The sequence below is a fragment of the Oreochromis niloticus genome, linkage group LG12 (genome assembly GCF_001858045.2).
Source record: "Oreochromis niloticus isolate F11D_XX linkage group LG12, O_niloticus_UMD_NMBU, whole genome shotgun sequence".
NCBI lineage: Eukaryota > Metazoa > Chordata > Actinopteri > Cichliformes > Cichlidae > Oreochromis > Oreochromis niloticus.
Genome location: NC_031977.2, coordinates 14,154,621 through 14,178,870, shown reverse-complemented (window position 1 = coordinate 14,178,870; position 24,250 = coordinate 14,154,621). Strand labels below are relative to the sequence as shown.

General features: G+C 39.6%; 1 protein-coding gene across 8 annotated transcripts in view; it reads right to left on the bottom strand.

Annotated features, from left to right (window-relative positions):
• The window catches only part of trpm3 (transient receptor potential cation channel, subfamily M, member 3), a 115,374-nt gene that overhangs the window by 5,669 nt on the left and 85,455 nt on the right, over positions 1-24,250 (bottom strand). Inside the window, exons 10-26 of one of the 8 annotated variants that reach the window (XM_025897019.1) lie at positions 22,894-22,994; positions 22,456-22,590; positions 22,323-22,373; positions 17,651-17,686; positions 17,346-17,486; positions 15,445-15,474; positions 13,778-14,070; positions 12,496-12,724; positions 9,626-9,829; positions 7,331-7,471; positions 6,001-6,129; positions 5,145-5,396; positions 3,674-3,848; positions 3,082-3,210; positions 1,319-1,469; positions 571-764; positions 283-415 (exon numbers count right to left, since the gene is read on the bottom strand). In XM_025897019.1, the coding sequence (XP_025752804.1) occupies positions 283-415; positions 571-764; positions 1,319-1,469; positions 3,082-3,210; positions 3,674-3,848; positions 5,145-5,396; positions 6,001-6,129; positions 7,331-7,471; positions 9,626-9,829; positions 12,496-12,724; positions 13,778-14,070; positions 15,445-15,474; positions 17,346-17,486; positions 17,651-17,686; positions 22,323-22,373; positions 22,456-22,590; positions 22,894-22,994 (2,524 nt within the window). The remainder of the gene's footprint in view (positions 1-282; positions 416-570; positions 765-1,318; positions 1,470-3,081; positions 3,211-3,673; positions 3,849-5,144; positions 5,397-6,000; positions 6,130-7,330; positions 7,472-9,625; positions 9,830-12,495; positions 12,725-13,777; positions 14,071-15,444; positions 15,475-17,345; positions 17,487-17,650; positions 17,687-22,322; positions 22,374-22,455; positions 22,591-22,893; positions 22,995-24,250) is intronic. The other 7 variants (XM_025897020.1, XM_019366116.2, XM_025897021.1 and 4 more) reach the window with 7 other exon arrangements.

The following is a 24,250-nucleotide window of genomic DNA, read 5'->3' as shown; positions in this document are numbered from 1 at the left end:
GGGAAAACAGTGTGTGTTCTTAGCTCCACATTTCTGTGGAGCCGAATTAAATTCTCAATGCGAATGGATGGATGGATGGATGGATGGATGCACTTTTGTGTTATCACATTGATCGGCTTCTTTTCTCTCTTTGCCCTTAGTTTCTTTAGCTAGAGTGCGCTGGGCTCTCTTGGCCATTGTATAGAAAAAGAAAAATGGAAATGAGTATTGAAATATGTTCTATATTTCTATTGTTTGATGGTTTTAATACGGACACTGCTTTTAAGCGCAGCCATGTCTGACCTTTCAGAAGTGACTCTGATTCTCTCATCATTGGAGGAGTGGAATCTGTCATCTTTCTCCCTGAAGTACTCCTCTATACACTGCTCCTCAAAATCATGGACTTTCTTCAGTTCGTCTTCTGTGATGAAAAGCTCTGTGGATAAAAGGGATTGAGAGTGTTAACGCTAACTATTCAGAAATACTGAAGAGATTTCTTTTTTCATAAACAGACACTTTTATTGCACTAAAATGGAATAAATGTAACGAGTTCTATTACAAAAAGCTTGTTATTGTATATGTGCAACTCACTCAGTCCATAGTCCCTTTCATCGTCGTCATGCTTGCGCCATCGACAACACAGGTGCTTGAGGACCATAGTTATGTGGCTGAATATGATGAGAGGTGGAGGAAGGACCGGACGTTCATGGAAGGTCATAATGAGCTGGTAGCGCTGAAATTTCCACACCTGGTTGGAGATGGACTTGACCTCGAAGAATGTATTACTACAGACAATCACAGACAGAGACGCCATACAAGCCGAGAAAGATTACATCTGCTGTAAGCTAAAATAAACCGAATCAAGAGAGTTTTGAGGAGAAAATCTGACTAAACCTTCAGTTTAACTGTTGTGTCTGATATTGTCTGCTTTTTTTGTAATAACACTAATGCAGAGAAGAGGACGACTGCATTTGCTTCATTGATTATATAAAAGAGCAGCAACCGACCATTAGTCTGATAATGTCCATGTGGAAAAAGCACCATCCCATTGTGATAATATAATTAGCTACCAGCCTCTTAGAAGTGCCCAAATACAAGCTACATGTGATGTCATTTATTTGAATATCAGGAAAAAAGCATCAATAAAAACAATTCGATATTGCTAAGATGAATCCTCATTTTTGTGATCCTTTCTTATGAGAGCTAGAGGACAAGAATAAATAATTTCTGTCTTCATGCAGCCAAAAATAACTGAGTTTTCATGCTTCGTTGCATTTCTAAAACACTGCAGTGTCTACTTAAAGTGCAAAAGCTAAAACTATTGGAGGGTTTTACGTACTTGAACACTGCAATGAGCAGGTTAACCAGGAGTATGTTGGCCACCAGCAGATAGCAGGCCATGATCGCTGGGACAATCCAGGCACCCGTCTTGCACGGAGGCAGAGCCACCACCACACCGTCCTCTGTAGTGATGTTCTGCCCACAGGGGGCTGCACATCACCACAAAATAAATACAAACAAGTGTACAAGTTAGTAGAAGGCAAACTATATATTTAGATAAAGACATCCATTCATCATTAATAATATTTCAGTAGAAGGTTTTGCACAAAAAATAAATGAAATACATGCAGACACATAACATATAACAAACAGATGATACTGTATATAATCAGAATTAAAATAAAAGCAAAACTAAGAAAATTGAAGAAACTATCAAACATTCAAATGTATACTTGATCAACTAAAAGAGACACGCAGACCTCAAAATACTTTTTTAAATGCACTTTTCCTTATTTTGCAAACAAACAAGAAGCATAATTCATCATTATGCTTCTTTTCTTAAAGTGGCGGTAGGAGAGAGTGGAAATCATAATGGTAGGGGTTTATGTACACAGATGTGCATCTGATAACAAAATACACACATACACAGAAAAAAAACACATTTGTCATGTGTCACCACAGTTTGCGTTTACAATATATTTAAACATGTCGTCCGTGTTTAAAATATATTGTCACATATGCGAGCCATAGCTTCATTCAGCAATGGTTGACTGTTCTGAATCATTTGAGATGTATTTAGAATGTTTTTTCCATCTGTGATGGTTCAGTTGCTGTGGCTTATCTGGGGAACATTCAGCATTTGTTGTTGGTTTGTTTGCTTTTGAGATTCATTCTACTCATACTCATCATTGCTTGGTGCTCAATTGTTTCACGCAATGCAGCCCAAAGACAGAGAACTGAAGTAATTTTTCCATTGAAATTTTTTTTTTTAACCTTCAAAAAAATTTGGATTTAAAAACTCTGACAACTGAACCACTTGAAAAAACAGATTATAGATGATGAGAGGTGGTTAATAAATATGTTGTGGTGCTGATGTGTGGATGCTTTTGTTTTTATTCCTGCTTGATGTCGTATTAGCGTTTGAGTCTTAGTGCTTAGTCACGTTAAATGTCAGATTTATCGGCTGAAAAATTTCTCCAATGTTGCAATTGCTTCGTTGAGAAGCTGAGCCGGCGTAAGGGGAGGGTGACATGGTTTAATTTGACAGATGGAGTTGTCATGGCAGGGTCACTTCTTCAAACAGGACGAATTAAAAATCGAATAACAACGAGAGGATAAGAAACATCAAAGGAATATCAAATTTTTAAACTTTGATATTTCCTCCTGATGCGATAGCTGACCAAAAACAAAGACCAGACATATTTGAATAGTGCTGCTGCCATGTAACATTACCATTTGCCAGCCAGTGCAAAAATTTGTGAGTCTAAAGTTGCTTGCAGGATATGGCCTTAGGTCAAGCTACTAGTTGTCTCAATAAAAGATCTGGAGAAGACTGATAATGTCAGGGAATCAGGAGTTTTGGATTCTTTTAAAATCGGCTCTTTTATTTGTAGAAAACACTGCTGATATTCAGTAGCTGACCCAAGATGCCAACACATGAGGGCAACTTCAGCCTTAGAGCATGGAGCTGCATGCACACTTTTGTATCAAGTGGTCCTCTAGTGGTAGCAGTGGGCATGACATGGCATTAATGTGACGATGATGAAGGAGAGGTGGGAGAGGTAGATATGGTTAAATTAAGTTCTATAGCTATAGATTTACTGGGATTTTGACTGCATTGGGCAATGTGGGATGGACCATTATTACGCCAGGTTCCATAAGTGCGTAAGTAATTTTCGACCAGCCAGAGTTTTTCATTCAGCCTTTGCTGTACCTTCCTACTATGCATATCTGAAACAAAGAATGAAAACATTATTTCAGATCTCTTCTCTTTGGGCCACTCCTCACATTCTGTACACACCACCAAATACTACCACACAAAAAGATAAGAACGGAGCAGCACACAAAACGCACTCTCACTCTCTGGACATTTCCACATAGACACTTCTCACAGTCTATTTATAATTTATTGAGTCAGAATGTCACTCTCTCTACATGACTGCAGATGCAATTAGTCTCTGAGGAAAACAGTTTTATTATGTATGTGTTACACACACACACACACGCGCGCGCACACACACAAACATCTTCAAGTAATAGTTCAAGCTGTGAAGAAATGAGTGAAAATGAAATCTGTTTCATACTGAGACTGGTGTTTTCAGTCATACTGCTTCCGTCACTCCTCAAGAATCCTCTCCCGAATTTACAAAAACGCATTTTGTCTAACAGCTTACACTCTCGCCCCTGAACTTACGGTCAATCTGGTCGGCAAACACCTCTCCGTAGATCATCCAGTAAGGCATGAAGAAGATGTTCCTGGCTAGCATCCAGGATGGGTCTTCATTAGGGTTGAGAATGGCCTGACGTGCCACCCCAAAACTCATCAGCACCACCAACATGATGATCACAAAATACATCATGTCAATCATCTGACAGAGGGAGAGAGGAAGAGGAGAAGGGAAGAGGTGAGTGGTTAAAGGAAAGAGAAAACGAGGACAGGATATTTTGAAAATAATGACACTGGATGGGGAAATAGGTAATGAGCGGTGTCTGTCACTGCAGGAAAATCAGTTGGTCTGCATTTGCATGTTTTGATTACTATTCTTCCCAGCCGAAGTTGGTCAACTGAAATTCAATTTAACTTGTTTTGGAACAAAGCCTGAAGTCAATATTTAAAATGCACTTAATTTAGAGCAATCTCTGAGCACTTTCAGTGCTGAAGGGGACACTCTCCCTTTGGGCTAATTTATCCTTCGCACACTTTTGATGCACTCAGACTGTCGCTCATCTTGCATACAGATACCCTGTTAAAGCAAATTTGGAGCTACAGCTGTCACCAAAGTTGTTATTACTAAAAAGAAAGAAAAGTGCAAGGCACACGTATTTTGGCAGAATAAAGCATCAAAACTAGTAAGAACACAGTTGATACTTTTGGCTGTAACTACAATGCAGTTTTTACATTTCTTCATTAGCTTTATTAGCCTGCATAGATAAGTGCTTGGCACCTCAGATGGCACAAAAGATGGTTAAACCTGAGCCCAAGTAAAAGCAATGGTGGTGTAATTAAAAAAATGACTCAATTACTCAGATAATAAGATAAATCTAAAAAGATTTATATTAAATTAGGTGAAACACACTCATTTGTCTTTACTGTATGCGGACAGGAAGTGCTTGCATGTCTAGTCAGTCCCCTGTGGCTCGTTCAGAGCCAGAAAAAAAAACCCTGTTTATGCCTGTGAACTACTTTGACTTCAAACCTGCTCATCACATATGCAAATTATTTGAGTAAATCACTGTCAATTTAAGTAACTCTAACTAACTGCTGATTTTCATATCAAAGAGTCTGTGTCCAGCGGTAAACAGGCGCATGCCCAGGATGGTCGAGCATCAGAAAGATACAGAACTGGCTCTTTGATCCCCCTCCCCCCGTTGTTTTATCTCCATGTCTGTATCGGCTCTGATCTTGAGCTCTCTACGATCAAACAATAAAGTTAAGAGGCACAGAAGCTCTATTAGACCTGGGCTTGTTTACCGCTTACAGATTAAACCTTTGCAATCATCAAACTCAGTAAGCTGTTACAGTCAGTACAGATCATGTTGGGCAAAGTCAGAGGGTAAACAGATAGAAATGAAGGCCAGATAATGGAAGGAAAATATGAAAAATACTGCAGATTATAAGAGGGATGCGTAAACACACAGAGTTGACCTCCCCTGCCTCTTCTCACCATCTTGCCGATCATCATCACATAGGGACCCAGGTACTTGTTGACTCCGAAGATGTCGAGCAGCCGGATGTACCAATAGATGATGTTGACACAGTAAATCACCCGTCCATAACTCATGAGCGGTGGCTCCTGGAGACGCAGCACCATGCCGACGGAGAATATGAGGATGGCCATGAGATCTGTGATGTTCCAGTACTCCTGAAGCCACACCTTCACCTTCTGTAACAACTTTCCCGGCTCAGACATCAGGATCTAAACAGCGATCAGAGGAAAATGAACAGAAAAGGAAATGAGGATGCTGTAATGCAGAGATGATGGAAAATGGCATTAATTAAATACAGACGCTAAAGGGCAAAAAAAACCAGTGACCATAAAACAAAAATAGCACAACAGAAAAATGCACTCTATCACAACCACCATAAGAGGGCAGCATGAGTTCACCTATCGGTGAATCTAACAGCTCAGAATGAGCTGACACAATGATGAATGCATTTCATATACTTACAGTACAAACAAAGCCACAGAGGATAAACATAATATGGCCACATACCTTTATATTCTATTCACTTTACTCTTTTTCTTTCATGGTTGTCCCATTTCTATGGCCTGCCTGCATCTCCACCACCATTTTCCTCCCCTTTGAAACAATCTTTTACTTCTATTTCTCTGATATATGTACATTTTACCTATTTGCTATGAGACTTAGATGATATGGACATCATGCTTAGCCTTTGGCCTCCACCACTGAACTCACTAAATAAGCTGCTGGAGACACTTTACGTCTTCAGTTGGCTGGCCGGTAAGCAAGACTTGCTTAGAGAGGTCACTACAGGTCTACATTTATAGTCTATTGTACCTCTCTCATCTTCTCTATGCCATTGGTGAAGATGTAAGCGATAACAATCCACTCTTGAGGAGAAGGCCACAGGTCCATCTTGACCAAGACAATGTAGTTGAACAGCATCAGGTAGCCCACATATGCCATCTGCATAGTGATACAACAGCAGAGAAAAATCAGCTTGGTTATGAGTTTGTGCGCTTCAGACACATAAGCAAACTCTACACGAATGAAGATCAATTATCTCACTGCAAACAGATTCAGTGAAAGGGGTTTTGCCCAAATTGAACACATATTGGCCTGACCCTCATTGCACCTCCCATTAATGCAGTTTTCAGGCTTTGATAAAAGATATTTGGGGTCAAGGTACCTCCATTATGTGTCTCCTGAATCTTTTAAAAACCATGTTGACACTCTGGTTGTACGCGTATGTTTTTCCAGGTGTAAAACAAGCGTTCTACCAATGTTCATTCTACACATGCACATTTGCTTCACACAATAGCTAATTGTAAAACCTGGACAGCACACATCAGGTCTTAGCTATAAATCTAAATTGGAAACAAGACTAAAAACCCCATTTTGGCTCAGAGAAAACATCTGACATAGCTGAAAGGCACCACAGAGTATTTCTCTTTAACCTGAAGGGCAGAAAGGAGAAGTGGGGTAAGACGGTGGGGGGTGGAGAAGAGAAGGAGAGCGAATAGCCAGAGAGAGGAAAACAGGATGAAACAAAGAGCAGTGAAAATATTTTCTCTGCATAAATAAACAGTGAAATCCCTGCCAGTGCTAAAGAGATGTTTTTACTGGGCAAGCAAATTGAGGCAGCCCAAGATTGGGTAAGGAAAATAATAAATGAGCCAGAATCAAACATAGCACACACGCTCATAGGCAGATACTGTACCACACAAGCTATACATAAACGTCAAATAGATATAGAGTTACAGATTCTTCATGTAAGATGCTCTATTAAAACAGATAATTTAAAAAATCCAAAGTTAATTTAATATGTATATATTGTAGTAGGGTTAACTCAGTGGCAATAGCCCAGAAACTTTAGTCAATATTCACACTGTCAATAAAAAACCTTCTTGTGTGATTCAATTCCTTACCCACCCTCATCCTCCTATACTTTTCTCTCAGTGCTGCTTCCATCAGCCTCCAGATCTACTTCATACTATACTTTCCCACACCGTTAAGCCGGGCAATGACAGGTTGGAACAGGAGGTTAATGACAATGGAGGCAGCGTGAAAGTAGAGGCTTTTGATGCTGTTGCAGAAATACAGTAAGCAGTGACAGTAGCAACAGGAAGCAGAGCATGTAGGTGGTGCTGCTGAAACCGACACTGACCGTATGGAACCAGAACTTGACAATTGGTGCATTGTAGAACTCGTATATCTTGCGTCCCATGGGGATAAGGCGGTGGCGGTTCTGAACCTCCTCAACATCCTTCTTTCTGGATGTCTCTGTGGTTACTTTGCCCAGCATTGCCTGGGCGAATGCAAACCCCACATGGAGCGAGGGAGGAAGGAGTGAGAGGTGTGAGCATTTAAAGTATGGAGAGTGTGGGAAGAGGGAAATGTGATGGATTGGGAAGGTGGGGGAGGAGGAGTCGGTAGAGATGCAGAGGGAGGATGGATAGGAGGACGAGTATTTGGGATGGAGGAGGAAGAGTTGAATAACAGAGAAATAAGGAGAAAAGGGAGAAGGGGGGAGAGGGTTATATTATGGGCTACAGCACTGTTTTAATATCATAATTAAAGAAGCAAGCACAAGCAATGCAATCATTCCAAAATGTGAAATGTGTGTTTGAGGTGGAGTTTGGGTGAAGGCTGGAAGGCTGGTAACAGAGTATTACGCAGACATGGACACTCATGGATTGTGTCTCAGACAACAATTAGGAGGCAGAAAAGAGACAAGGTACTGACAGGAAGAAGACAGAAAAAAGGAAAGATAAGACATAGATATCTCACTTCAATCTGTGACACATGTCCTTATCCATGAGAGAGGGTTCGGAGCCCACTTTTTTTATGGGTCATGGTCTTAATGTCAAAGCAACACCAGACCTCTGAGAGGAATTGTATTCTAAGTTGACAAGCGTAACAGACCTGGGCAACGTTTAAAGTTTTAAAGCTTGTCTAAATGGTTCAAATATGCAACGAGGAGTCGGTGTACATCCCAGGGCTTTGAGCAGGTAGACTTGTCATAAAAACCACCTCCATGAAATTAGGAGAAAAGGAGCACTTTTAGTAAGAACTAGAGGATTTCTATTTTGTTTTATGCCCCAAATATGTGAAACATGTAGAGCTAACATTTTCTCCAAGGCACACACAGACAGGGCCGTCAGGATGAACAAATTCAGACGCCAGTGTGTAAATCACACCATGCCTTAACTGCACTAAACATGCATTTTAGCATCATTAATGTTCATGCACAGGCTTTGTATCTCTTGTGTGATTCATAAGTAACTGAAGGTGCATTTGTGCAGTCAGAAGCCAGGGCAACAGGAAGGGGCTCTTTACAAGTACATCCTCTAGCAGCGGGGCTTCTTTGTTTAACGCCTTTGTTGAGCGCCTCAAGGACTGCAAGTGTAAAAAAAAAGACCCGTTTCGTGAACGTTTGCACTGGCTTGCTGGCTTGCTCAATGCAAGATGGAAAATATGCACAGTGGTGCTGGAAGGCATTCAACTTCAGTTCAGGCACATCACACGACGGCCACAGATTCAGTTTGTGCATTGAAATTGATTTTCAAATTCCAGTCTTCATTCGAACACACAAGCTGGATCCTGGCACTGTCGCTAGAACTGACCTGGACTGAAATGGAGCGAGTTCTAATTCTTCGGTACTTTTTGTGTCTATGCAGATGGACCAACTCTTCTGCTGTGAGCTGGGAGAAGGTGCTCAGACTTTGCATGATTTAAGCTCTGCAGCAGCAGGCGGACATGGTTATATAATGCAAAAGCCTGGGCCTCCCATGCTCAGCAGCCGACATGCTGAGTGGTATGCTGCAGCAAGCCATCACTGATGGTAGAGAGTGAGGGGAAGCAATTGGCTAGCATACAGTACTGTACCTCAATCAGACCTGAGCTTGAAGAAAAAGGGAAAAAGAGAGAAAGAACCAGAGAGAGAGAAAGAGAGAGAGAGAAAGAGGGAGGGAGAGATTTGCAGGAAAAAAGATAGAAAGCAAAAGTAATAAAGAAGCAAAGGAAGCAAAGAGAGAGCTGGGCTGAGAATGAGAGAGAAGGGAAAGGGGGGGAGGCCGAGAGAGAAACAGAGGAGAAGATAGACGGAAAGAGAGAGATACACGAGGGAACCCACAAGCGGCGACAGACTGAGACGCTACAACTCCACAATCATGTCTTTGCTGAGACGATGAGAAACAGAAAGGCCAATTTGGCAGGAAGTGTCCAGCTGGCCAGAATAGGGAAACAAATATGTGTGCGTGGAGAACTGTGTGCATATATCCGTGTCTGCGTGTGTGTAGCGTCATCTCATTGTGGACAGCACCGACATTGTTTAAAAACTTGCCCACAAGAGATATTTACAAAAGTATCAGGGTTGGGTGCAGTTTTAAGATTGAACAAAGTGTGAGTGTGTGTATGTGTATAGATTCTGACTATGCAGGGCTGAGGTGGGTTCTCTCACCACGGAGTTGTACTGCGCCTCACAGTAAGATCTTACTGTGAACTCCATGTCTTCCTCCTCCTTCTCCTTCACTGGTTTTTCAGGCTCCTCCTCCTCCTTCTCCTGTAGATAGGCCTCCTGATCCTGGGGCATGTAGGACATCTCGTCCTTGTTCTTGAATTCCAGACTCAGGATCGATGGTGGCAGCAGCAGCCCTAATATTACCTGTGTGATCAAATGAGGGAGACAGGAAGTGGATGTGGAGGGAAGAGCTGGAAGTGATAAATCACAGAGTATTATGCTATAGTTTCATGAGCGGCACCATGGGAATTAGGACACAAAGAGTTTGGAGCAAAACAACCTTCAAAATTGCTCTATGTCACATTTGTGAACCTCACATAATAAAGCATTTGCTATCACGAACACCTCCCAATCGTGTCCTGACCTGCACTTAGCTGAATGACAAAGCTGTGGTATTTACAACAGCTAGTCTAACAGTGGAGGTCAATTATAAAGGCATTAGTCTGGACATGCAGCAAGAATCCTGTGCTGCCCAGATGGATGACGGGGACACATGCATCTGGAGCGGCTATAAAAAAAAGGCAGCTGTGCTGTAAACACTTCAGCAACTAATAGGCAAGCAAGAGCAAGTCAAATGCGATCACAGTGGGAAGTAAAGAATAAGAGAAAAAGATGAAAATCAGGGTAATGAGTTATCTTTTTCTTAAGAGTGAAATTTTATAAATTTTAGTTTTTGTTTGTTTCGTCATAAATATGTTAAGGGCTAAGATTAAAAACTGATACAATAATTTACCGAAACAGCTGTCAGTAAAGTTAGATGGTTAGATGAGTAGCGTGGATAAAATATAGAATATGAAAAGGATCACGGTGAAGCAGGTAGTATCCCCGATTTCATTTGAGGGTGTTTAAGGCAACCGCACCATTACTTACTGATGCATAAGGTGAGTAAGTAAAGTCTGTTTATATAGCATGTTTAAAACCAAAGTGCTTTACAATAAAAAAGAAAAAGAAAGCAGTGTACAGCTTACAGTCCACTGAAATCTTTCCAGTTTCCAGTTGTGATATAAATACATTCAAAAACTGTGCACACGGATGATTATGACAACATTTTTAACAATGATACTCTCTGTATTTCACATACTCCTGGATGCATCTCGGTTTGTTTGTTTTTTCCACTTTTTTTCTTTCTGTCTTACTGCTCCAGTGAGTTTGCCTTAGTAGGTCTCTCTCTCGCTCTCTCTCTCTTTCGCGCTCTCTCTCTCTCTCTCTCTCTCGCTCTCTTGTAAAGGCCAAATCACACTTAAAGCACTTGCAGTATCCTCTCGCTCTGAGATGCTAGAAAGCCGGACCCATCACTCCCCTCGCTCGGTGTATGAATGAGTGTGATCTCAGCCTTCAGCAAATCCCAGTGCAACTCTTCAGCATAAATAAGTCTAACCTCTGAACTGAGCAGCTGCCTCCTATCACTCTACCACCAGATGTCTTGGAGACCCACATGAGCAAATACTGCTCAAATCTTAACCACCAGTCTTAACTAAAAGCTTTTCCTTGACTTAAAAGGGGTGTTCACTGCACGAGCGTCAATGTAAAATACATAGCACTCCATTTCAAGGTTTTTTTTTTATGACTAAATTAAGTTCAGTTCTCCCGTCCCCTCTGACCTAAAAAGATGGCTTTGAAGGCTTATACTAATTAAGTTGTGGCAGAAGTTCAGCCAGCAGTCCGGCACTGATCACACTTACAGTGTCGAGCTTATTATTGTCCAATAAACCTCTTTTCTCTGGATGGTCATTCCTCCCACCATCACAAGCAACCTTGACTGGGTTGATCTTTAAGTACAGTACAACATTTCACCTACATAAACTCACCCTAAGATGTTAATCTGCAATGAAATAGTGTCGCTGGTCACCCTGGAAGACCAAAGTGACTGAGAACACGAAACATCTGATATTAAATAATTTTCTGGTATTAACCAATCCAGCTGTAGGTTCAGATTTGTCCAGTATCTAGCCATCTGATAAGTAATAGTAATAGTAATAGTAATATTAATAGTAAGTCTTTGCTAAACTGAGAGGCAGGTGTGGATAGCGTACTCTTTTTACCGCCAGTGATGACCTGCCTACTCCTCACAGTCCAGCACGCACTCTAAATCCTGAACAATGACTCATCATAGCCCCTTCAGCATGTTCCTCATTTGACCTTTTTAATTCCTCATGAACAGAACTTTCTGGATTAGGTTAATTTTTCACTCGTATGGTTCAGGCCAATTGTATTTAGTGAGGATAAACATGCACACAACGTGCACGAGATGAAACAAGGACGTAACTACATCATTGTATATTACGTCCTCATTATAGACTTCCTCCACTTCGTTGCACACATCTTCTGCAGCCTTTAACTCATAAGAGATATTCAAGAGTTTAAAAACTCTGAAGCGCGACCAAGCTACGTACAGATTATCCATCTTATAGCTGAAAAATATGCATGCCAGCACTCTGACAGACAAGCTACATCATGGCAATACTGCTTTTAAATTACTTGAAAGTTACGGTATATATATATATATTTTATGTGCTATGCTGACTACAGGCAGGTTTTACTTCTTACGTAGGTATATCACCTACAGAGAAACTGATAGGTAATCTCTGCTTTACATCCCCCACACACCCTTCATTTTTATGTAAACTACTCAGCAGATACACTGGAGCAATTTGGGCCACCTCTACAAGTTTCCCAGGGAGGTGACAGGGTTTCCCTTTACTTTACAGGCAGTCTGAGGGGATACAAACATGCATCTCTTACACTAGAGTAGGACATTGCTTTTAAATGCACATACTCTTCTACTCAACCATCTACCCGACGCGTACTACCTTCAGCCCTGAGTTCTTGCGCATGCGCAGGCGCCCCATCCACATGTCGGTCAGCAGCATCTGACTGCAGGTGTGAGCGATGAAATCTCTATGTTTGGCTGCTACAGCCAGCTGCAGGCAGGTGGCATTGCTCCAGTTCTTCAGCTCGTATGTCAGCAGCTTCATGGCCATCTGCTCATCCTGTTTATAGGACTGGTCTAGGAGCTCCACAGCCAGCTGGCCAAACTCTCTGGGAAAATATATAAAGTATGTATAAAAGCACACTGAGTCATGAACCAAGACAGTAATACACTTTGTCTAAAAGTGAAAATGTAATTTAACTGGTCATAACATTGCTGGCCATCTGGCCCCAAGTCTGAGGGTATTATTATTGCATAAAACACATGTACAAACATAAAAACTGTGCGGTTTGAAATGGTTACTAGGTGAATGTTTAGATGACTTACACGGCTATTATTAAATGCAGCATATCTTTGATAAATTAAAGAAATATAGTGTGGCCAACACAAATACATGCATAAACACAACAGTTTTCTCAGATGTTCAAAGCAGCACCTGTACCAGTACCATCGCTTATATCACATTTTTAATTGGGCTCCAAAATCCTACACAATACTTTTTTCATACCTTCATTTCAGGACATTCATTTTTTACAGCATCACATTCAATTTTGAACTAAAGAAATTTTATCCATCCTTTGTACATAAAGCCACTAATGCTGCTAGATAATATATATGAAACACAAGCTCACATCTGTGCTCATTTACATAAAAACTCACTCAGGAATCCAAATATTGTAAATTGTAAATTGTGTGGAAAGTTAACTTCAAATATGCCAATTACAAGGTTAGCTTTTCAAATGTTGGTGTGTGTGTGTTCATCTCAGGCATTACCGCAATCTCAGATGCCTATCCTTAACTAATGGTGATGCATGTTATTAGATCTTTTTATGTGTGTCACTTACATCCCATGAGAGCTAGTCTGAAACAGGTCAGTTTGTATGAGGGAAGGCATGTGTGTATGTGCATCTACCTACATATACTGAAGTATGGGGTAGACGCTCCTGTCTAGACTCTTAGCTCAGCTTTACATTAATCATTTAGAGCAGAAATGTTTCCATGTTTTCCAGCTCTTCTAAGTACTACAATATACATTATTTATATATAAAACTATACTTGAATATCCTGTTTAACCCACATAAGCCGGCAGAGGGAGGGAAAGATAAAGAGTGAGCCAGACTGAGAAAGATTGGGATAACATGGAAATATATCATGTCACCCACCGAGAGTTGTGGTTTAGTTCCTGGGAAATGTCATCCACCATGTCGTTCTCAGATGCTTCGTGTGCCATGGCCTTACAAAGCTTACATGCCACCAAGGCCTTGGCCATGGCCTCTTCACCATGCTGCCAAAAGAACAGCGCCATCTTCTGACGTTTCATGAGCACAGCCCACACCATCAGCTCGTGGAAGGGGAAAGGGAAGTGGTTGATTTCTGGGTCGTCCAAATCGATGTCCACCTCTTCCTCTCGTTTACGTGTCGTCTTCTGACGACCTCTTCGGATTGGCATGTCATCCTAGTGGGGATCAACAACATGTGAAACTGAAGGGAGAACAGAAGCATCTGTATAAAAGTATTTCTCAGGGATTTTTCAGATCTTTTCTGCATAGAAGGAAAACATTATACATATATGTGGTTTGGATTGTAAATACTGATCACAAGTGTCACCCAAGAAATTTGAAAGTTTTACATGATGTAAACCTCTGAAGAAAACTTTGGTTCGACCACATCAAGACGACTAAACTGATCTTCTATAAATGCTTGGAAAGTCATATTTTGACGAGACAAGCTAGAGCACACTGTGCTTAATACTAAGCAATCTAGATAACACAGAGCGGGTATGGTCTCATGTACATCTCCACAATTTTAAATATAATTTAACTTCTTTATAATATAGTTTCAGTTCGATTAAGAGCAAAAAACCTTGCAAGAGGTAAATTTATTGGCTTTTCACCAAGTTGGCTGTCGGTCTCTGGAGACATAGCTGCTGCCAGTCAGTCATTAAATGACATAATTTCACATTTAGACTGTTGAAAACCACTAAATTCATTTGAAAAATAAACTTTCAGTGCAAGAGATCAGCTGGACATAAAAGACTGCAGAGCAGTAAAATATTCAGCAATTACAGATAGTGACAAATATCTGGTATAAGCTACCAAATTTCAGTGATATTCAGAAATGAAATTTTTGCAATGCTTGAAATGATTGCAAGGATTACAAAAGAAACCCTTCAGCGATCACAGCTGTCACCTTTTAACAGCAGTATTTCTGACATACATACTGGCTAGATGATAAATAGGCTTTGTGAAGATAGAAAGGTAATGGCGTGGCAAAAACAACAGAGAACACACACCGACACATGGGGAGATAAATTCACAACATACAGAAAAACAAAGGAATGGACAGCCATGCGTATAAATACCTCTGAGACACAGTGCTTTGTGAAGCTTTAAGAAATTACACCACATACCACATAAATCTGATCAGGTCATCCATAGCTTATTCAGCTGAATACAGCAGGACTGCTTTGAAATGTACTGCAAGATATATATGCATTTAAACTGTCTGGAGCATGAGTCTCCAGCTTTTTAAAAAGTCCATAAATCTGAGAACAAGCTGTAAACCAAAATGACTTTGTTTTGTTTTATTGGCTGTTTGTTTGAAAAGCACTCAGCTGACTCACAAATGTATAAAATTAACCAGCAAAATAGATTAAATATACATCTAGAGCTTCCCTTCATCGACTGAGAGGCACACGGCACACACTTTGATGAGCACACTTATTTAGATGAGTAAACTGTAGACCAGTTAAGTGAAGAGGCTTGAGAGATAAGGGTTAGGAACAGTGAAGGAATGACTAAATAACAACCATGATTGGATCAAGACTCACCTCCATCCCCAGCAGTTTCAGAGCCTTGGGCTAGAAATGAAAAAGAAACATTAACACACAGCGAGACCTTGTTGAATGTATTTTATAGCACACTTTACTTTTTAAGCACAAGACTTACAGGCCAAGAAGATCATTTAAACAGAGCAAATCACTGACTTTTATTTGCATGCTTCAAAATGGAACCGATACTGAGGGATAGCACTTTGTGCTCATTGGAGTGACTGTATATATGGCAATAATATCTTATCCTTTTCTGCTTGCATGTATTAAATGAATTTATATTTGTAGATCTGGTACAGCACTGTGTATCTGCATTAAAGCAGGGCATGTATGAATTATGTATTCATGAGCCATCATCTGAGTTGGTAAAAATAACCCAAATCTCTTGTGGGGATTCTGATATCTACATCTATTTCAAGACTTTGTTCTTCCTTAACATGTGTTTATGTGTGCATGCACATAACTATGTGGCTGTGCATTCACTTGGTCTAGAAAATCACAGTTAAAGTGGAGGTGACTCTGTCTCTCTCTCTCATTTTGCTTCCTTGCTCTGTCTCTCCTGTTTCTTACCTCAAATGTTATCTGTGCCTTTCCAGCTGCTTTGTGGCTACCGTGCAGTCTTGTACAGTAAGATAAACAGATGCACAAAGGTTCACATGCACACAACGCTCACAAACACAACTGAATGAGCAAATACCAAAGTGCATCATTAAGTATTGTGTTTTATACAGTTATGCATGTTTACATTTTCCTCACAAGTGTGCAGGTTTTCGAGGTAGAATGAGAGAACAGAATGTGAAATGTATATAATGTGCAACATGTGCAGCAGTATAAAACACAACCATCAAGCAAAGCACGATTTCAGAGATCACTTTGTCACTTTGGTTGTGTGTACTAATCACCAACATAACTTACTGGTGGGGTTGTAATGAACTGTGTGCAGTTTGATGATGATGACGGCACATAATGAAGAGCAACTGCTACACAAAGATGATTTGTTGCATTAGGCTTATGATAGGGCATGCTGTGTTCCTACTTTACTTGATGTGCAAATGAATAACAGGGGAAGCAATGTTCATATATTTAACCTGTGCTGATCAACAGCACCCTAACACACAAATAAAAGCTAATTTTGTGTAAGTATGTGCATATTAACTAAATTCTTCTCAGTTGAAACCCAAAATTAATCCCTTAAACATATTGGTGCCTTTTTCTAATTTCAGGCAATTACACTTACATAAGTAATTATGCACTTAGATATATTTAGATAGCACCAAATCACAGGCCACTGTTTGGTGACAGTGGGAAGGAAAAACTCCATTTTAACAGGAAGAAGGCTCCAGCAGAACCAGGCTCAGGGAGAAGCAGCCATCTGCCATGACCGTGGGGGGGGGGACTTTTGTTTATTTTTTTCACGCTGTAACCCTGCTTTTGCTGATAAATTCAAAAAGTGCAGCATAAATGTAGGACTCACTCAGTCATTTTTATTCTTACCTATTTTTATGCTGCACTTTCAGACTAATATTTTTCTGGAATTGGTATTGATAAAAAACAAAATTACTAAAAACTGCTCCTATCTTTTTGTCCAAAAAAACCACGTGTCTCACTGACATCCCACTACAGATCTCCTTTTCTGCCATTTGTCAGGTCAAAATCATCAAAACTTGCATCCAAAAGTTAATTAATTACCATCCGCAAAGCGCAGCTGACCTTTATACTCTCTGATAAATATGTTAGTACAAGAAATATACTGCAATTTGCTGTTATTATCCTCTTATCCTTGTGAGGACAAGTTTGATAATGAGGCTCATTTAGCTGGTGCTGCTCCTTGGATTAATGACAGTAGATCTGAAATTGATTAAACACTAAGAGGATAATTCAGGTGAGACTCATTCACTCACCCTCTTGGGTCCGAAGAGGTTATGGTATAGAGTTCGGAACCTCTTCCTGGTGTAGTTACACCGATAAGCCCCGCCCATGAGGTATTCAATGACCAGTCCAATGTCAATGAGGCTGATCCGGTAGTCCGGGGGCAGGTTTCCCTAAAAACCAAACAGGGTTAACAGGCAACGACCCACACCGACTGATTAACACAGGAAGGGAAACAAGAGTACAAAACAAAATCACACAGCCATATACACTCACTGCACAAAATCCATATCAAACTGTTTTTGGCTATGAAAGAAAACTTGATTATCTGATTCACCTTGAAGTAGATCCAACTGAACCCTGGATACTCTTGCTTGGAAAGAACACATAATGTCAGTGAATAAACGGCATGATAAGCAAGAGCAGGAGAAATGAGATACACAGAAACTCTCGGGCAAGATCTCTCTTCCAGTCTCTTTAATAAATTGTTATCTCAACCAGACTGTGGTTCAGTTTGGCTTTTGATATTTACATGGGTCTTGTTTTCCATGCAGAAACGTGAAACAGTTTTATCAATACTGTAAGCAAAAAAATGAAAAAATGTTTTTTTTAAAAAGGATCACAGTTTCAGGGATCCTATTACACTTTCTACAATGTGACACGATAAAGCCCCAAAGTGTAACTTATTCTTTTATATTCAATAGAGGAGCTGAAAATGAGGAGAGAATTAAATCTCAGGTGCAGTGTGAATTAGAGAGTGTAATTTCTGAGGACAATTACAAAGCATGTAAAAAAAAAGTGAATGATTTGTCATAATTTGCATTTAGGGATATAATGAGATCTTCACAGTGAGGTTCAATGCAGTCTCGAGGAGAAGAAAAGAGAAGGAAAGTATAAATGACTCATTAGCCTGGAAGAGAGTGGAAAGATAGACAGACAGCTATTAACACGGAAGGTGAGACTCACTATTGAAACAGAAGCACCTTCACATGTGGACTATAACCATGTCGACACTCGCTACTCCTCCTCATGCCCTCAACATCAACCCTGCAGCAATTATCCTGGCAGCCAATGCACCTTTGAGACACCAGTTACCTGTCGTGACTGTTCTTCAATCAGATGTGGCATCCTAAAAATCCTCTGTGTGCTACTCATCACTGTTTCACGGGTGAAAATAAGTATATCCAATAGAAACTGTTGACTTTTATAGCACTTGTAAATGAGAAAGCATTTGATTCTAAAATGTGGTTTCTTTATCTTTTCTAACATTTAATTGCAAATAATTACTTGATATTCTTCTGTTGTAAAGTAAGTACAAAAAACCCCAACACAAAAGACTTAATAGGATTAACCTCTGTGTGCTCAAAGGAATTTGTAAATTTAAAGGCATAAATCTTTCAGTTTTCTTGCAGTTACCGTTTCAAATTTCACCCACAAATTTTTTTGAGAACATTACTCCAAAAATATTTTACCTATACAAACCTGTGAAAAACCAAATGCACCCCATGATTCAGTACCTTGTACAACCGCTTAAGTTGAAGTAACAGTTTTCTGTATGAGTTCATCAGTCTTTCACATTGCTGTGGAAGAATTCAGCCTCACTCTTCTTTTGTCACAGTTCATGTGACAAAATATTTGGAGGCGACTAACTGACGGCTCACTGCCTAAATTTACTGATGCTGCCCAGTTGAACAATTTAGTTCAAATAATTTAGAGACCTTTTTATGTCCTTTGTTAGACTTGTAGGTATCTACAAGACTCTGAACTGGACTCTGCTAGTGCATCTCAAAAAATGAGAGTATTGTGAAAAACTTTTTTTTCAATTAGTTCAAACAGGTAAACTTTTATGTAAATGTAAAGTAAATTATTTCACGTCAGATGCTAAGTGCTGCTGGAAATGAAAAGTAATAAGTATTTTCATGAAGATGGAAGCATGAAATGCTCTAAAAGCTCCTGGTAGATGCCTTGACTTTGGACTTGATGAAACACAAAGCACCGACCACAACCAACAACCGCAGATGATCCCAAATCATCACAGACTGCAGAAACTTCACACTGGACTTCAGACAGCTTGGAATCTGTGCCTCTCTTCCATCAGACTCTTTGACCTTGATTTCGAAATCTAATACAAAATTTACTTTCATCTAAAAAAAAGAAAGGACTTTGGACTTCTGAGCAACAGTCTAGTTCTTTTTTTTTCTTTGGGCCAGATAAGACACTTCTAATATTGTCTCTTGTTCAGGAGTGGGTTGATATTAGAAATGTAACAGTTGAAAACCTTTTCCTAAAACCATCTGTGCGTGGTGGCTCTTGATGCACTGATACCAGCCTCTGTCCAGTCCTTGTGAAGCTTTCCCAAGTTGTTGAACTGACTTTTCTTGACAGTCTTCTCATCTCTGTTTTTGTCAACTTTTCCTTTCCAGGCAACTCTTCGTTAATTTGCTTTGCTACAGCACTGTGCAAACAGGCAGCCTTTTCTGAGGCTTACCCTCCTTGTAGAAGGTTATCTGGACAACTGCCTAGTCAGCAGGCGTCTCTGTGATTGTGGTTGCACTCACAAATATTTATACTGTATTTATACTGTTTGAATAGTGATTTGCTCAAATTTGAAATTAAATATTTTAATTCACATTTTCATGAGCTGTAAGCCATAATCATGAAAATGAAAATAAAAAGGGAATTTTTTCACACTATGATAAGTTTTTGAGATGCACTAGCATGTTGTTTGTTTGACTATATCACCTTTACCTGAAGAAAATTTTCAAAGAGGATCAGTGATGTTGGAAAAGTCATGGCATGTACTTATTTTATTTTAAATAACTTCAATAGTAATTGTTCTCCACTCTCTTATACTGACAAATCTGCTGAGTGTGCAGTATATACACATGTACCAGCAAGTAGCTGTTGATCCCTCCTATAATTCCCCGTGGTGTTAAAGGTGAAGCTAATAGCTGTTTGTTTGCACCTTCTATGAATACACTCTGAGCTTTGAGTCCTAGCAGACTTACTAAGGAGTAACTGAAACTTTTAAAATTTGCCTCTAACATTTACGGCTATAGTTTAAACCAGGTGCTTTGACTAAGGTACATTTTGCCCAAACTATATGAACCTCTCAGATGATAACCGTAAAGACATTGGTGAAATATATACTGTGCTGTGTACTAGATCCACATTTCTTAACCTACTGTTCATGTTGGCTAATGGGTTTAGGTTCTTATAAACTAATAATGTATTCTTAGCTATCTCCTCTCTCTCAGTTTGTAAATAGCAAAGCAAACTGAGGGTAAAAAGCACACTGCTACTACACTGGGATGCCTTCCCAACCCCTGTTTGGTAAGCAACACTAAAGCCACAAACTGTACATAAAGCTACAATGTTCATTCACTCTGCAATTCATTTGATTATTTACTAGGTGTAGTACAGAAACCCATTTCTATCACGATCGCTTTTCTTGATCTGCAGACTGAACTTGAACACAGCCTGCATTCACCCAGAGCGCTGATATTAGCAAAATACCTGCAATTTAAATCTAATTAATAGCCATTAAATGCCAGCGGTAAAGCCTAACAATCTTCAAAGACCAATGAGAAAGAAAGGAAGCAGCTATGCCATGAAGATCTAAATTTAAATCTAATTAGCACCATACCATGATAGAACAGTGACACACAAACACTCAGCAACACTATTGCAATTACACACAGCTCTGCAGAAAGGAGATGGTAACGTTATGCCATGCACTACAATGTATATTTTGCACATTGCTGAAATGGTGCAGTGAGATAGCAGTTACTGTACGGTGCGTGTTCCTGCTTTCTACACCAGCATGAGATCGAAGTTTGTGCAAAGATAGGGGAAGAAGTAAAGGAAGGGAGATTACAGACACTTTCAGAGGCGCATGTGGCGTCACTGCAATTAGTAACACGATAATTAATGAGCATGTCTCCATGCTAATGGTAATGGTTGTTGACCTCTCTATCATCTCTCAAAACTATGATATGTGCTGAATGTAAAATACATGCTCTCACCTTTTATCATGAGCAATTTTAAGGCACCATAGAAGTTTTGGGGGTTTTTTAAGCTTTTTTTTTTGCTATCTAATATATAGTAAACAATTTAAAAAAAAATCAGATTTTACATTGGTTTCAGAAAAAAAGAAAAAAAAACCCTTTGTAGGCAATGACATGCCAGAGCTTTTTCTGTCATTTTACACATTTTTTCCTTACAATTTAAGTCCAAAGTCATGCTGACACATTTTCTAATGTACGGAAGCAGCATTTCTTTATCATGTACAAAAGCTGAGACGTGCTGCTGAAATTACACTTCTTTTTCCTATATTAAAATATCTCACAGATTAAATGTGCAGTTAGACTTCTTCACACTGGTCGGCCCACGTAAAATCAAAGTGGGGACATGTGGCCCACAGTGTAAAATGAGTTTGACATCCCTTATTTAAATATTCTAAATGTGTTTTTCTATCACTCCCCCGTAAAGCTCTCTGAATCACCTTGTGTCTCAACTATCACTATTCAAGAAATCAAGTTACAGGCCATTTAAAATACAAGTTAAAACTTAAACAAACTGTGGGACTACTAAGCTCTTCAGCCTTGCAGCAGTTCCACTGTGGTCTCACTTTGCTCAGTATTGCTCCGAGTTCTGCGGATAAAACAATATTTAATACATGTAGTGTTTGTTTACCGTGGTGGTGTGTGCCTTTGATAAAGAAAGGAGTAAACTGAGGAATCATGAGAGGGATGAGAGTCGTGCACAGCACTACACAGCCACTGCAGCCCGCAACTCCAGCTGAAAAAGAAAAGCCGGCCGGCCTCTATTTGCAGTTTACAGCAACTAGTGCAAAATGTAGATATATAAGGAGTGATGCGAACAGCATAACAACACACACCACAAAGAAAGCAACTGCAACTCTATGGAGTCAAACTTGTCTTCTTTAATATACCACATTCCCATACTGAACAGCAACAGAGCTACTGGGACGGCAGTGATGGTCATACCTTTTTGACATCTCTGACGAGGTGGTACAGCGTGTTTGATGGTCCATGGCGCTGTTGAAAGAAAGAAAAAAGTAACAGAATGAGTTTTGTTTTTTTTAAAAGCGCATTTTCACCACTTTATGCTTGTCATTACCGTGTTATAGAGCTCCTCCAGCCTGGAAAGAGTGAGGAAACGGTGCATGCTGACTCCATTTTCAATCAGTAGCTTGACAAAGTCAACTCTGTCCAGAACTAAGGCATCCAGCATCGCCTGCTCCAGGGAACCAACCTAGGACATACACAGTATACAGTGATACCACATCCTATACACAAGAACTACATCGAGTATTTCTTCTTATGCAAACAACGTTGAGCATCATGAGCTATCATTGTTATAATAATTAGAGCAGTATTAGTAATAAGCTCAAATTCAACTACTGTGAAATTCAGAGTTGAGACATACAGTTTTTTTAACAGTCTGTTTCATCGCATCAGGGCGAATAAATCAGGTTCAAACATCCTGTGAATATAAGTAATAACACAGTATATATATATCACATATATTCTGGTTTATACTGTATCTGCTTCTTACAGGCCACTGCTGTCCGTAGATGAAGATCTGACTCCGTGCGATGTCCACTCTGTTCCACGCCAAAGCCAAACTCAGCTGATCTGGGGCTGAAGCATTAGCACCTGGTATGGATTGTTACACATACAAGTTTTTCTTTAGGAGAAACACAACTATATATATATATATATATATATTTGTGTGCTTTGTTCTTCAGCCTTTTCCTATTTATAGTATATCCTCACTGCCACATCTATATCTTTGATCAATATATCAACATCAATATATCAGAATCACCCAAAATATATAATTTTTAATGATTATTCTAAATGGACATTGTGTTGATTTATTACTCTGCAGAATTTGTATATTTGTACAGTGCTGCAGTTTTGCTGAAGTGCTCGGCTAAACTGCAAAATGTTATTGTGACAAGACGAATGTTTGGTCTACTTGAAGCTTTTATGAATAGTATTGTGCCTTTGCTGCGCTTGTTGTCTGTAAAACAGAAGAGCCCATCTTTACTCATTGATATAAGCATTTCTTTAACACTCTACCTCATCCCTGCAGAAAATGTGGACTACACATTTTTCCTTTGATTTCTGTGTCCAAAATCATTTACAGTACTCTGATCCTTCACTTCAGTCCTCCAGAAAACATAGCAGTAACATGACTAGAAGACAAAGTAAAAGAACTCCACTGTATACAAATGCAAGATTAAAATGATAATAATAATAACAAAAGAGTGTGAGTGGATTAAATTGAGTGTAATGCTGGGTGGAAAAAATACCTTGTTTACAAGATTTGTGTAAATCTGTTGAGCTATTTTCCTCTAAATGGTGACTGTGACTGAAATTAATATCATAATGAAATTGCACTCCTATCATTTCCTTTCTCTCGCCCCTCTTGTTTTCTGTCATCTAATATTTTGGAATTAACTCAGTTTTTCAAGGTTGCGTTAAAAAAAAGCACTTACAGCATTTGAACTGACTAGACAGTCAGTCCATGAGAGATATTATTTTTTGTCGTTGTACCTGTTTGTACCAACACATTTCAGCAAATGCTGACTAATGAGACGTAATACAAGATCACAGCCTGCTGTTCCCAACAATAATTTAGCGCAGTGCAAACAGAGAAAAACAAGAAAAACACAAAGGAAGAAATTGATTTTTTAGCCTTCTGACAAATCAAGTATAAGGTAAAACACAATAATATCCCCGGTTTGACAAGATGGTGTGATTTTTATTAAGAATCCCAATATCATCACTTTACAGCCTGCTCTCCCTGACTTAAGGCTTGTGCTGCATCACTAGAGCTTAATGGAGTGAGTCCCACTGATAACAAGCACTGCCCACTAATAGGAGTTTTAGGGGAGATATGTATA